Raw genomic sequence first — 15,107 nt, 5'->3', positions numbered from 1 at the left:
TTATGCAAAGGCTGATAGGACAAGCCTTCTACTGGCCTGCAGTTTAAATAAATGGTAAAAATGAAAGTTAAATTCTTAGGGTTCTGAAGTAACTTGCCTTTCTAAGCTTTTTTTACTCATTGTTAGCAAAACACGTGAATTGGAAACTAGGCCTATATTACACCATGATCTGAACACAACATATGATATCTGCATCAGTATGTTATGAGATCAACTTAATACCATGTGCAGGCATTTTAAACAAATCTGTTCCCTTCAAAGCTGTAAAGATTGTAGTTAAAATCAAATTAAGTTAGAGGCTCCTTAAAGAGAAGAAAAAAAAATTGTTCTAATGATAATCACAAATTTAAATATTTTGTTAAGAAATTAAGAGCTATAAGAAGCAATCTCTTCTGTTTAGAGATGCCACAACAGATACATAGATGACTGTATGTCTGAACAGAGCTGGTTAGATGCTGGCTGTTGAAGCATTCCTGTAAGTGTTTTACAAACAAATGATTCAAAAAATAATTTTCTTGTCAATCCTCCTGCTTATGCAGCTGGATTGATAATTCTCTAATACATACAAGTCTCTTGTGGTGTTTGAAAAATATTTCCAGGTTTTGCCTGCCATGTTTGTCCTTGCCATTTTTGTTAGGCTGGTTCAGTACGGTTACGTTGCATGGAAAGGAGTTGCGCTACCATGTGGTGAGATGTGTAGCTGCTCATTTCTGCAGGTTATTCTGAAGACTTTAAATATATGAAGGGGTTCCATAAGGTAAAAGTTGAAGTCATGGTGGAAGATGCTTTTGTGGCTATTAGAAGTCATAGTCCAAAATTTAATTTTTGCCCAGGAAACCATTGTTATGGCTGATTGCTATTAAGGTTAAAGCAGGTACTAAGGAAATATCATTCTGTCTTTGCCTGTATTTTGCATACTCCTTAGTGCCTTTTTAGCAAATAATTATTATTAGAGATGATATATGGAGAAATAGTATCTAAAGAAAAATCACCATACTGTAATAAAAGGAGGTAAATCTTTCCTTGTGCCCTTCTTTGTTCTCTTGCATGTTTGCAGCCCTGTTTGTGCCTTTGAGATGTAATTTACCATGAGAATAAATATTTTACTTAAATTATCATTTAAAATCTCTAAGCAGGTAGCTATAGCCCAGAGGGTCTTAAAAGGTCTCTTGCAATTTGTTTTGTTCCATAACTCAGTACATAAACCCTGTTTTTTATGCATTATGTAATAAAATCACATGATGGGAAGAATCAGACTTCTAGTGGTTTAAACATTATATCCCTCCATTCAGGACACACAGCCTGAGGGCAAAGCTGTGGCTTTAACTTTCATTCTGCAGCAGTCACATTCAATGAACATAGTGATACCCATTTATCTTCACCAGATGTCCTTTACTTAAGAGTTCATAGCTTTACCACAGTGTAGTGTTATTGCATCCTTAAGAAAGAAAATAATTTAAAGATGTCATAACAGAGCTGATAGAAATTCAGGTGGAGAAAATACTGTAGTGTTCAGAACACACAGAACATCCAGATGTTTCTGTTGGTGGTGTGAACCCTTCCTGTAAAGACCTCATGAGCTGTGTTAGCATGTGGTTCAGTATCAGTTATTTCGAATTGACCATTTTTATTTATTTATTTTACTGTATTTTTTATTTATCATTATTATAACTAGTATTACAGTCAGATTGTCTACAGGCAGGATCTTACTTTTTCTCCATGTATAGTTTTAAAAGTTCCAACAGATTTATTTAGCTTTAGAAGTTCCAGAAGGTTTGGTGTTGTTTCTTTTGGCTAACCTTGGATGTCAGAAATCCCAAGCACACGCAAGACTTCCTGGAATTCCAAATAAATTACGATGGGTTCCCTAATTGTCTTATATTTACAAAAATAACTTCTTTTCAAACTAACTGTTTGAGATTCTCTGTCACTAGTGTTCTCATTATTGGCATACAAATAGGAAAAATTATTCTCATGAAGAACTATCTGTCACTGCAGATTTTCATTATCTCTTACATGCATAATCCTTAAAATTTGGTATCTGCAAAAATTACTGATGTGATTTTGTGTTCTGAGGAAGCTTTTGGAATATGTGGTGAATATACTTTTAGCAGTTTGAAACCTTGTGTTAGAAAGGAGGGGCAAACAGGTAGTTTACAAAAGATGTTAAAACACAAGTTTATGTCAGGTTTTCAGTGCTGATTTGGGAAATGGAGTATTTATGCAATACAGGTGGCATTTGACAATTTTTGTCTTGCTGAGTAGTGTGGTAATTCTCTTCCATAAGAATGAAGACTATACACTTGACTGTTCTTTTTGTCCTGCCTAGGAACGTTGCAGTACATGGCTCCAGAAATCATCGATAAAGGACCACGAGGATACGGTGCACCAGCTGATATCTGGTCACTGGGCTGCACCATCATTGAAATGGCAACAGGCAAACCTCCATTCCATGAACTAGGGGAGCCTCAAGCTGCAATGTTCAAAGTAAATACAGCTTTGTTGCTTTAGAGCAATAAAAAAAAAATTCAAATACTAATTTTATCGTATTAATTTGTAGTAATATTTTGTGACATGGGTTATTTCGCACAAAGCCACAGTCTGACCTGTGTTTTTGACTCTCACTGAATTATTGTTCTCTGCTCTAAGCTGTATTACTCTAGGGTTGATCAGTTATTTTTGTGCTGAAACTAGGTCATGACTCAGAGCAGCAATCTGAAAAATGAGTGAAGACTTACGAAAACTAATATTCTCTGCTGTCTTACTTCTGTCATCTCCTGCTCTTGGTTTATGATTTCCTTCTTGTAACCAGTCTCTCCAATAATGGCAAACAAGTTATTTCTTTAAGCCTTTTTTTGTAAGCTTCCCTCCCAGAGTATCTGCTCACCTTGTCTTTCAAAGGCCCAGTCCATGCAACATTCTTATGTTAGGAAGAATGGATGGATGAGGGCAGTGGGAGGGTAGCTTTTCAGGATTTCCAGTGTGTACTGAAGGAGTAGAATACTCTGTATTGTTCATTCTGAGTCCTTCAGATCAGAGCTTCCTTCTCAGTAAGCTGTTGTCTTTAGTACTTGGTTTCTCTTAGTATATCTGTTTTCAAACGCAAAAATTAACACTTGAGAATTCTTCAGATAATTGTGATAATAAATGTTTGAAAAAAAATTACTTGTTCTGACTCTAAAACTAACAGTAGTGTAAAAGCTATGATGTGATTACGTGTCAAATATGCAGACTAAGAATTTTTGGCTCTTCCACTGGCTTGCAGCAGACCTTTACCAAAGTACTTAAGTTTTCACTTTTGCTTCAGAATCCTTATTGCTATAATGGGGAAAATATCCCATCCATAACCCAGCAAACTGCTTTAAATTACCAATGTTGTAATTCTTTTGTGTATATGTTGTTGAAATTTACTATTTGAGCATTAGTATAATAATTTATGGAACCATGGTGGCAAAATCAGATCTTTATCAATAGTTGTAGTGATCTGGGCTGTGGGTCAGCATGACATGTAATGCCATACATCATAATAGCCCTATGTGTTTTCCCATGCACTGCAGCTAAAAGGCAAAGAAAGGGGTAATTGTGGGTTTTGATGTACTTATTTCAATGGTAAAATATGTCACCTGGGTGCTGTCAACTGGTGCCATACCTATAAAGAAGCTGCCTGGGTGGATGTGGTTTGGCTCTCTAAAGCTTTCCTGAGGGAGCCGTGGAAAGAGACTTTTTTCCACGTCGCTGTAAATGTCAGGTACAATTGTGTTGGCAGATGCCTTTTCATCTTATGTACCTGGCACGTAGCTGAACTGCTTAGTGAGTTACACATCTTATTTTTCAGCAGAGTTTATTGACCTGTCAGGAAGTGCTGGTTCAGTTCCGGGGGCTTGTTGAGCTCTTTGCAGGTTCACAAGGTGAGCTCTGGCAGCCTGTCCCTACTTCCAGACTACAGAGCTGTGTTCTGAAGTTTCAGAATTGGCATTTTTAAAATACATTTCATGCCTTTTTTTCTTCAAGGATGTGGCAAACTTTCTAGGATTCTTATTGCAGGCTGTGTTAATGTGCTACAGTCAGACATTTGTTTTTGTTTTCTGTTTCTTGGCTCTGCTGGGACCTGTTTGGCACTGTGTCTGGCTAGGCACCATAAATTGCAAACCATGTTTTCTTTTTCTGTGTAGTAAAAGTAAGCAAGCTGGAAGCTAGGCTGGAAGTCAGGAATGAAACAGGCTGGCTGGGCAAGCATGTAAAAAGAGCGGAAGTCTGGAAAAATTTGGGATATCAAACCTTTGAGGTCCCCACCTCCACACATGCATGCTCTGTTGTGCACAGGGCAGGTGAGGAGGTGGAGGGTCTGTGGCTGTGCAGTCACTATAGAAATTGCAAATGACCAAACAGTTGGACAAAGAAGAGAAAAGGGGCCAGAGTAAACCAAGAACTGGAAAGATTCCTGGCTGGGTGTGTGTTGTGTGGTATTTCATCTATGAGCATAGAACCCGTGCATCTGCGTCTGGTGAAAGGAGCACAAACTAATGGCATTCAGTGGAGACAAAGTAAACTAATGCTGCCACAGAATTTCTCAGTGCTTGTGACAAAACTTAATCCTCTTGGGCCACAGAGATTAAGATCAGAGACAAGCGTTCAGATTTCCTGGTCCTGGTTTGGGCTTTCCTAGATTTTTGTGAAGTGCATTAGGGAACTACCAGGGTGCTCCCAGTGTCTGACACTGCCCCAGCTGAAGCTGGTTGTGTGAGCCTGTCCCCACAGTGCACACAGAGGAGTGGGCTGGCCACAAGGGACAGACTGGTCAAAAGCAGTTGTCAGAGCACAGCAAGCTGGTGGATATCTTCTCTCTCTGCTCCAAAGCCAAAATCCTGCTTGGGCTGACATTTTTTAAAGTGGTAACACTGTACCTACCCCATTTATAAAGCACCCTCCAAAATGGTCCTGTGGTTTTAAGAATCAGATAAAGATGCTCCATCAGACAAGGTGAATGTATAGAAGTGATACCTTGCCAACAGCATGCAATATCTATTTATTTATTTATTCAGTTCCTTATTCAATACATCGATTTAATTGTAGAGGTTATCGAGTTGTGTATATTAAAAACGTTACACACAGGAAATCCTGAGTCTTGAATGTGCTCAGAGTCATGGCTCAGAAGGCCTTAATGCACCATTAGCACTTTATTTTTGCACTGTCATTCAAACAGAAGCATGACTGCTCAGCAGTTCTTGCTTCAGCTTGCATCAAAGCTGAACAACTATTGTGAGTGCCTAATGGTGCCACAGTGTGTTAATGCAGCTGTATAATGAGATTATTTGAAAGCAGCTGGCACTTGTTTAACTGCTGGGCAGCTGTCTCCCTTGTGGCCACTATCTTTGTGCTTTTTCTCCAGAGTGTGTTTTGTGTAAAGATGCTGAGGCTACAAGCTGTAATCACACCAGACACGTGCCATACAGTGCACAAGGGTTACACAGCTCTTGCTTCAAAACAGTTATGGCAGATTGACATTAGAAAATAAGAAGGCAGAGATGGAGCTGGAAAGATCACTAGAGAGCAACCTGTAGAAGAGCATTTTTCATCACTCAAACAAAGAGTCTTAAAAGAGACTCTTTTTTAAGTAATGACTTTAAAGAGACCTTACTTAAAGAAAGGTTTAACAAGGGTCTTGGTAAACCTTTGGACATCGTGTGATTTTCAGTTAAACAACACTGAAAGACTAGGGAAGACATCTGGCCCTAGTGCAGGGGTGGTGACAAGGTCTGGCAAGGTCATTGTGCGTATTTGTGCAAGGAAATTTGGCGGCAGTGGGAGCAGAACAGGTGCAGCCCCAGGCAGTCAGTGCTAGAGGAGGAAATTATTCCTGTTCCTGGGCACAAATGTGCTGGAGGAGGCAGCAGTTGAGAGGCACAGTCCTGGGCAGGGGTGATGGGAAGCCTGTGCAATAACTGGAGGGATTTGTGGCTGGTAAGAGAAGTGGTGTTTGAAGCACTTGGTGTGGATAATGCCCAGATCCCAAGATTGCTTGAAAGCACATGGTTAGATACATCCATACCTTGACATTTGTGTAATATCTCATGGATATTCACACCATGTTTGTAATGAAGTAAACCAGGATTAGAACCTTGTTGTCACTTCACTGCTCTATGTGGGTACCTGGATCACTCCTTTTCCACAAGAGCCAGGAAGAGTGAGAGAGTTGATATAGGAAAGCTTTGGCCTATGGTCTACTTGCATTTTAGGAAAAATAATTAGTACTTCTGTTTTACTTGCAGGTTGGGATGTTTAAGATTCATCCTGAAATTCCAGAATCAGTGTCTGCTGAAACAAGGGCCTTTATTTTGCTCTGTTTTGAACCTGATCCTAGTAAACGTGTCACAGCATCTGATTTGCTCAGAGATTCCTTCCTGAAACAAGTAAACAAGGGCAAGAAAGGAAGAATTGCATTCAAGCCTTCAGGTAAGGAATTATCAGCCAAATTCAAGTCAACATCATCATCAAGTGTTACATAAAAGATTGGAATCATTAAGCGTTCCCTTTTACAAAGGACATTGCTTGGGCCAGGAAAGCAGGAGGAACTCAGCTGTTGAAAGTGCCTGTGATTTGTAATTACACATATTTAAATTTAATAATGCCAAGAAAATATGGTGTCTTGCTTATTTTGTGTTTTGCTTGCTGAAACCTCTCAAGGCCATTTTTCCTCTCCCCAGAAATAAATGCCTCTTTTGTATGAAATTAAAATTAGAAAAATGACATTTGGTGAGGACTTGCTAAAGCAATTCTACATTTTAGATTCACTGTTATATACTCTTCAGAGGTCTGAGTTTTATAGAGTAGATGTTTGACACCTGAAAATGTGGGTCTGTTAGGTTAGCATATTAGGTCTGTTTGGGTCAGCATTTTCAAACTTGATACATAGCATGGAAATTTGGCACAAAGGTCCTGAAGTAGCTGTCTAGTGGGTTGTTTTGTTTTATCTGCATAGCGTGTTTCTTCTCCCCTCTCCCCCCAAATATAGCAGCCACTTTTTGAGTGATAAGATAATGAACCTTAATATAGACCTGCCAAATAAATCATTAGCATTTGGAGGAACTGGTCATTTAAAAACAGGCAGAGCCACTGATTTTGCTGCTTCTTTCCCCTGTCTGCACATACACACTCACATTCCCAATGCAAATTTAATTGCTTCCCTTTCGGAGCTTTTTCCCTCTCAACAAGGAACTTTTGAAATAATGGAATTGTAAGGAGAAAAACACAGCAAGGAATTTATAACACGTAGCTGAATTGGCTTCAGCAAGGACATGGGCCTCATCTCTTGTCCTGAGGGACACTGAGAACTCCAGTCCCTGCAGTTACCCTGGGGTCATGGGACAGCTCCCACTGCTCAGCCAGGGCAGTGCCACTCAGGAGCTGTTGCCAGGCTGTGCCCTTCTGCCCCACTGCAGTCATTTTCTCTCCTCAAGCTCTTCCTTGAAGATATCTTCCTGGAAAATTGTGTGGCATTAGAAAGGGTAGAGCTTGCCTTGTTTGCTGCCCTGGGAGCTCTTTGTCAAAAATCAGGTCTCCACACAATTTCACAACCACAAGTGTCAAAACCTTTTGTGATATTTTAGCTCCATGGATGTGTGCACCCTGAGTTGATAGAACTTCCTTACCTTTCCTACCACACAACTGCAAACTGGCAGTCAGGATTACAGTAAGCTCTCAATATCTGGGAGTTTTTATTTCTTCTTACTTTCAAGATGAATTGGAAAGGGACAAGAGATTTCCTTCTGGCTAGTGCTGAGAGAGTCCTTACTGAGGGCAGGGGGACATGTGAGTGAGGGAATTACATGCCCATTAGCACAGGCAGAGGTGAGGAGGGCAGGTAGTAGAGTGCTCTCTGGTTAGAGAGATGGCTGTGGTGGAGCAGCCAGTGGATCTATTGGTTTGATTCAGGCTCTTTAAACAGCTGTATATCCAGTTGTACCACTTTGTGGGACAGCACCAAGGGGGACTCTGTGTGTGTGTGTGTGTGTGTGTGTGTGTGTGTGAGGGTAACAAAATGGCATTTCAGGTGAGTACTGTGCTGTCTTTGGGTTGAGCAGTTACGTGTTTGTACTTTTTATTGCTTATGCATATAATGATTTTGAATGTATTGCTGCTTTTTGTCAGCAAGGTTACCTCTCCCTCAGCCATTTTGCAAAGTGAGGTCTTGATATCACTGAAGGTGATCACAGCTGTTTCAAGCGTGTTGCCCTTTTTGGCCTAATTTTGTTTCACATTGTACAATGTCTGTTTGTAGATTATAATCGTACTACATCCCTCCCACTGCCAATCCATGGAGAACAGGCTGGCAGTAGCAGCAGTGAGCATGGCTCTGTTTCACCAGACTCTGATGTACAGCATGATGTGTTTTTCGAAAGGACAAAAAGATCCATTTCAGAGATTCAGACAAAGCATCCCTTTTCCCATTTACTAAGGTAAAGCATTTGCTTGTTGCTTGATACCCTTTAGTGATTATGTGGATTTAATTCACATTATATTTTATCTGAGGGCATTTTTTTCACATAATGGCTAGATTAGTAAGTGTGTTAAAAGGTAGCAAAGGTAGGTTACCAGTTAATGTAAATATTGTCTATATTTAATAATGATCAATGATTCTTCTCCTTTAAGGTTTCCATGTACTTATATACTTTACTCCCTCCAATGAATAAATGTCAGTCATCTCATTGACCAAGTGGATATGGATTCAGGTGTCAAAATCTGACCCTTCCATGTACTCATGAAAAAAACGTGGGAAAGGGGAAGCAAAAATACAGTTCTACAGCTCAGAAAGTACAAAGCAATACCTTCAAATTAGTATGTTGCAGTATTGGTCCAGCACAGGATCTGAGCCACCTTCTCTCTCAGAATTAGTGTTTAACAGTCTGATCAATCTGCTGCTGTAGTTTTAATTCCCTTTTTAACCTCAGAAGTATCCCTCCTCACTTCTGACAGTACTGCTGCATTACTAATGCTGAGGTCTCTTGTGCATGTGGCCTGGTGGTGACACAGTGTTCCTGATGAGGGCTCGGCCTCGGAGGACAGGAGTGCCTCTCCTTCAGTGGAGGATAAGGATTCTGGACTGTTCCTGCTGCGGAAGGACAGCGAACGCCGAGCAATCCTATATAAAATCCTTAAGGAAGAACAGGATAAAGTTGCTTCCAATTTGCAGGAGTGTATTGCACAGGTAATTTCACTTAAGCTCTCCTTTTTTCCATGTCAAAGAAAAATAACAGGTAGTAGTACTAATAGATGAGGGTGCTTGGATTGCTCCTTCTGAGTATCTTTAATCTCTGAGACCTGTAACTGTGTGAGCTGTTTGCTGTTGTCTGAAGGGATAGCAAACACCACCTTTTGGCTGCTGCTTTTGGCTGGTTTTATCTGAAGGAGAGGTTGGGGTATTTGATGTGGGGCTGGGGGGGGCTGAGGTTGGTGGGTTGGGTAGTTTTGATGTTGTGGGTTTTTTTGGCTTTTAAGGACATGGAACTAGAACACCACATAGTAATACATATATTTCGCATTAAAAAAGCTAAAGTAGATTTCCTGTAGAAGGAAAGGCTGAGTGGGAATTCTTCATGACTGTAAGCAAGAAAAATCATGTTTGGTTAACACATAGCCAAGCATTGGCACACGTACCTATAACAGAGCTGTGGCTTGACCTTTTCTTAATGTCTGCTTCTGATGTGCCTCTGACATCATTTATTCTTACCAAAGGTGTGTTTTTTCACATGGACTGCACTCAGATAAAGGGGAGCCTGCTTAAACTACCAGATAGCTGAGAGCCTTACAGAGGACTAAAATTTGTATGTGAGATCTTAGTCAGAAATAACCAGGACTCTAAATTTTTTCCACAGTAAATGATTATTTAGTAACAGCAAGTCCTACTTCAGTCTCCAGCTGTTTTGTGGCACGGTAATCCTCTCTTTTCCATAACTGATGTGATACTTCTCCCTTTACCTTTTAATTATACGGGTGGTTGTTCTTACAGACACTTGGATGAATGGCTTTAACTGTGGGGGTTATGGACTGCAAATCATAGAATGAACACTTGTGAATCACTGTGCCATTTTAGACCTTTCTCTAACTTGGGATAAATGCATACATAAACATACTTTTTTTGCCTAAGGAAATGAAATAATTAGATGTAAGTCAGATTCATCCTTTTGAAAGGATAGCATCTAAAAAAATTGGGCCTCTTAGTGACTCACTCTGCTGTTTTTGTGGAGGAGAGCTGCCCTCTGCAGTACATTGCAGAAAGGTGTAGGTACAATCTGCAGCCTCTTCCCTTTGTGACAGCCACAGTAGCAGTAGACTTAATTTCATTTTTGGAATATAAATTACTATTCAAAAATTTCCTTGTTAGGAAAAGGTAAAAACTAGAGACTTTGCAGAAACAAAAGTTCTGTGTTTTCTGTGCATCAGTGACAAGTAAGCATAAGCAAAACTATGTTACCCTAAAAATATTAATGCTGGTAATTAGATGTTTACTTGATACACATTCATTATCTTTTCTCCAGAGCTCTGAAGAACTGCAACTTTCAGTGGTCCACATCAAGCAGATTATTGGGATTTTAAGGGACTTCATACACTCTCCTGAGCAGAGAGTGATGGCTTCTACCATATCCAAGTTGAAAATGGATTTGGACTTTGACAGCACTTCCATCAATCAGATTCATCTGGTGCTGTTTGGATTCCAGGATGCGGTGAGTTCCTTTCCTAGTGCTGGGGGAGAGGAATTCTTCATAGAATCACAGAAAAGGTTTGGGTTGGAAGAGACCTTAAAGATCATCTATTTGCAAATCCCCTGCCATGGGCAGGGACAACTTCCACTACATCAGGTTGCTTCTGGACAGAGCTTACCCTACGGGTTGGTTCTCAGCTTCCACACTGTTCCTCACTCCTCTTCCTTCCTCTAGAAGGATTTGAATGTCACAGTCTGGTTTGAAATGTTTGAAAGCTGTAGCCTAAAACTGTCAAATCTGTTGTTCAGATTTTGAAAGGTGGGAGAGTTTCAGTGCTGTATGCAGTTATTACCTTATAAAGCTTACTATGACTATTGAAAAACAAGGTTCTCTCTCCTAAGGTGTGAGCAAATGTTGTTTGCTGCTACATTGACAGGTGAACAAGGTATTAAGAAATCACTTAATAAGACCCCACTGGATGTTTGCAATGGATAACATAATCCGCCGTGCAGTCCAAGCAGCAGTCACTATTCTTATTCCAGGTAAATCAAAGCAGCTGAAAGTAATCCTTTTTTCAAAAAAATGTTTTTTACATATCAAAGAGTTGTAGCAAATGGAACAGTTTAGATGTTTAATCTGTCAGCATGCCATTAACTGCATCCCAGGTGCCACTCATCAAAGGCACAGGGTCAGAGTGTTGCAGAGAAAGAAGTGTTGATCTGGAGGATTAATGCTGTACTTGCAGTACAAAAGCACATAATGAGGAGAGAACCACAGTGGTTCTGCACCCCCAGTGTGCTCCAGCCATTACCAAAAAAGGCAAATTAAATTCAGCTGAAGATCTTCTAGTAAGAAAGAAGATGACTTTCTACCACGTGTAAATGACATAAAGGGTGGGTATCACTGCAAAGATTTGGTTATATGTTCTGAAAAATTATACTGAGGAGTGGAACAGACATGTAGAAGGGAGTACATTAATAGGAGGTTGAGGAGGAGGATTCTGGTCCATAGATGGACTGTAGGAAAAATTGCCAGGAGGAGGATACATTACTAAGAACTGTCTAGGAATAAGTGGGAAATTTGCAAGTAGTTCTGTAACTCCCTGAAGTGCTGAGCACCCCTTCCTGTATAAGAATGTTCTGACAGCACCTTAGTGAGCTGAACCCTTTCAGTCCAAAGTTGCCATGGCTTTTAAAGCCAAATTGGCCAAATCTTTTGAGACTTGTTTGTACCAGAAAAATGGCAGCTATTCTTTGATGAGAAGGGTAGCCACCTGCAGCAAGTTTTGAGAACTGGGGTTAAAATGCTACCTGAAGGAGAAGAAAGCTTTATAAAGTCTTTGGTCCAAGGCATTAGGGGAAAACATCTTTTTTTTTTTTTTTCTTTTCATTAGGATATTTTATTAACGGTCTTATTATTCAAATCATTATATTTGTCCCCTCTGTGACTGTGATCTACAGCTACCTACCTCTACTGCTGCACTGCAGCACCACTCATTTCAGACAGAGCTGATGCCAGAGAATCTGTGGTCCAGCTCACATAAGTCTTTGCTGCCTCCCTGCTCACTATTGCAATAAAGCACATTGTGCAAAAACAGCCACTGCCTCAGCTGAAGCTCCCCCCCCCCATAATAAAGAGCAAACTGCAATACTTCTGGAGAAGACTTGTCAAAAAAATCTTGTCCTTCCCTCTTTCCTTTTACCAGAGCTTCGCGCTCACTTCGAGCCAGCATCAGAAACGGAAGGTGGGGACAAGGAAGGTGAGGAAGTGGAGGACAGTTTCCAGCCCTCTGAACAAAACGGGGCTGAGGATCCCGCCGTCACATCGGGAGTCAGCACCCTTAGCTCTGTGGTGTCTCATGAGGCTCAGCAGCAGCTCAGCCAGGAGCTGGGCAGACTTAAACACGAGACCTTAAGGTAACCCTCCTACAAAAGACTGTGCAGGCATTTTCAGGCAGTCTGAAAAGCTCTCAGACTTCGCTTTCTACATTGACATGTACTTACTTAACGTAAGTACTGCTCACCTATTGCCTCCTGATAAAGGAGACCTTCCAAGAACACAAATGGATTTGCAGTGCGCTGGCAGTACCAGTATGACAGCTCAACACCCTGCAGTACAATTTTTATTTCTGTGTAATTAATTTTTAAATTGCAGAATGTCACGTTGGATTTCTACTGTGAAGTAATTAGGTTTGTGCAACTGTGCCAGTTTCCTACCTACTTCCTTGGATGCCACCTGACTTGGTGTCAGTGCCTTAAGGCTGTTCCTGCAAGGAAAGGCCCGAGCAGCTCTGTCCTGGCTCACGGGACAGACTGGCCACTGATGAGCACAAGCAGAGCTCAGCAGAGCCCCTGCCCTGTTTCTCAGGGGTTACATGTCTAGCTGCTGCTGGTGTGTTAACAGCTGAAGGTCCCATTCTTCTCTGTGGATGTGATGTGCATCTGTGATCAGAAAATCCCTGGTAAAACATCAGTGTCACACCATTCAGTAGTAAATTACAGTATAAAGGCAGCAACTCTGCCCAGGGAGGCTGCAAAACAGCAGGAACAGAATTTACAAGCTATTTATTAAATTCTGCAGGTGAAAGCCTTCAAGTGCCACCCCTAAGTGAGTCTCAGACAACTGAAATGAAATCCATAAGCCATAAAAGATGTTACTTACAACAGTATCTCTCAGGTGTCTCTGTCCTGTGGTAGTCATTAAAAATGGTAAGTATTCTTTTCAGCCAGACTTAGTGTGGTGGTGTTTGCTCTCTCTCATATGCTGCCAGGCTTTTGGAACACCTTGTTCAGAAGGAGAAAGAGTATCAGACCCTCTTACGACAGTCTTTGGAGCAGAAGACTCAGGAATTACACTTGCTTCAATCAAAACTTAAACCCAAAGGTATGCGGAGATACTGCATGTTTTGACAGTTGCACACAAATACATGGGAATCACGTTTGTCAAAAGGGTGAAAAACCACATAGTTCAAGCTTCAGTAAACTGAGAACTGCCACTTTTGCCCTAGTTTTGAGGTATATTAACCTTTATGTTTGTTTTATGTTAAAGACTCCCAAGGGTCTGCAGTGACTTTAAGAGAAAATGCAGACCCTGAGCTCATGAAGTGGCTGAAACAACAAGGAGCAGACTTGGATGCCATTAAGAGGGTAAAAATAAACCCCACCTTTTAGAAAAGGTCACTGTAGTCATAATTAGCAGTTTGGTTTCAAAGAAGAAGTAATAATTTATGAATAAATTTGCCTTTTAGTTTGCTGAAGAAGATTATACACTAAGTACTGTCCTCAATGATATCACCAAAGATGATTTGCAGTATCTTCAACTGCGGTAAGCAAGTACTTGTTAGGTGATTGTTCAGAGCTTAATTAATGTATTTCGCAAAAAACTTTCTCAAGTTCGGTTATTCAAATAGGCCAATGATAGTTCAGAGGCAACTTCTCCCAATTTCATCCTGGATTTTCTGTTAGTTTTTCACATCTTAACTGATAGAATTGCAGAAGGTGCTTCAAGCCATCAGACTTTCAGCATTTATCAAGCTTGGGAGCTGTTTCTGCACCCTTCAAGACAATGTAATCATATGGAAACTAGGCATAAAGAACTTTGCCCATTGATTCGAGACCTTTTATCACGTTCTGTTAACCCCTGGCTGACCTGGAAGTTTTAGCTGTAACCATTAGAAAAGTTTGCTGTGTACTGTAGACTGTGTACTGATAGATCATAAATGATCTATCCTTGGGATTTCCAGTTGTACTTCTTGCTCACTTCAAAGCAATGGACATGAGGGAGTTTTCCCCAACTGTTCTCTGTTTTCCTTCCTACAGGGGTGGCCTTCGCTGCAGAATCTGGAATGCAATACTAAACCACCGCCAAGCCTCCAGAAAGACCTCAGTGCAGAAGGCGAATGCGGTGGAAGAACAGGAAATGGGAATAAGCAAATGAAGTACATTCCCAACACTTAAGTTATTAGATGTATATATTTATATGTACAGTGGCCTTGCAGGTTTTGCACAATTGTGTAGTTTGTTTGAACAGCTTTCAAGTCTGTGTCAATGCACTTAAATTATTTATGACAGAGTAATGCCCACAATGCCTATCAATGTAATACAAAGCATTAGCTGAGCTAAACCCAACCTTGTCTGCAAACCAGGTACCACACACCTGAATTGGTTTCAGCATTGTGAAAACTGTGAACTAAAAGTGTGTTACAGTTCTGCCAGCTGCTGGTTTGAGCAGGGAGGGGATATGCTAGAGCATGTCACCTCTTTGCAGGTGAATTTATACAGCTTTTTGTATTAAAGCTGAAATACTGAAAAAAGTCTGGTGTTGTGTTTTCAATTAGTGACTTTGCTGCAGCAAAACCAGAGCATATAATGGTGCCTTTGGTGGGTTTTCTGGGAAAGCAGTTCATGA

The 15,107-nt window shown here is 40.6% G+C and overlaps 1 protein-coding gene across 2 annotated transcripts in view; it reads left to right on the top strand.

The window, feature by feature from the left end:
• The window catches only part of MAP3K15 (mitogen-activated protein kinase kinase kinase 15), a 51,446-nt gene extending 36,434 nt beyond the window's left edge, over positions 1 to 15,012 (top strand). For both annotated transcript variants that reach the window (XM_050332513.1, XM_050332512.1), the window contains exons 17-27: positions 2,330 to 2,487; positions 6,270 to 6,453; positions 8,279 to 8,456; positions 9,031 to 9,205; positions 10,536 to 10,721; positions 11,137 to 11,242; positions 12,406 to 12,616; positions 13,471 to 13,583; positions 13,749 to 13,846; positions 13,948 to 14,024; positions 14,519 to 15,012. In XM_050332513.1, the coding sequence (XP_050188470.1) occupies positions 2,330 to 2,487; positions 6,270 to 6,453; positions 8,279 to 8,456; positions 9,031 to 9,205; positions 10,536 to 10,721; positions 11,137 to 11,242; positions 12,406 to 12,616; positions 13,471 to 13,583; positions 13,749 to 13,846; positions 13,948 to 14,024; positions 14,519 to 14,636 (1,604 nt within the window). In that variant the 3' untranslated portion in view covers positions 14,637 to 15,012. The remainder of the gene's footprint in view (positions 1 to 2,329; positions 2,488 to 6,269; positions 6,454 to 8,278; positions 8,457 to 9,030; positions 9,206 to 10,535; positions 10,722 to 11,136; positions 11,243 to 12,405; positions 12,617 to 13,470; positions 13,584 to 13,748; positions 13,847 to 13,947; positions 14,025 to 14,518) is intronic.
• Positions 15,013 to 15,107: the final 95 nt, after the last annotated feature.

Source organism: Myiozetetes cayanensis, unplaced genomic scaffold (assembly GCF_022539395.1).
Source record: "Myiozetetes cayanensis isolate MyiCay16 unplaced genomic scaffold, myiCay2020 scf5-8, whole genome shotgun sequence".
Taxonomy (NCBI): domain Eukaryota; kingdom Metazoa; phylum Chordata; class Aves; order Passeriformes; family Tyrannidae; genus Myiozetetes; species Myiozetetes cayanensis.
This window is presented reverse-complemented; position numbering and strand designations above follow the sequence as displayed.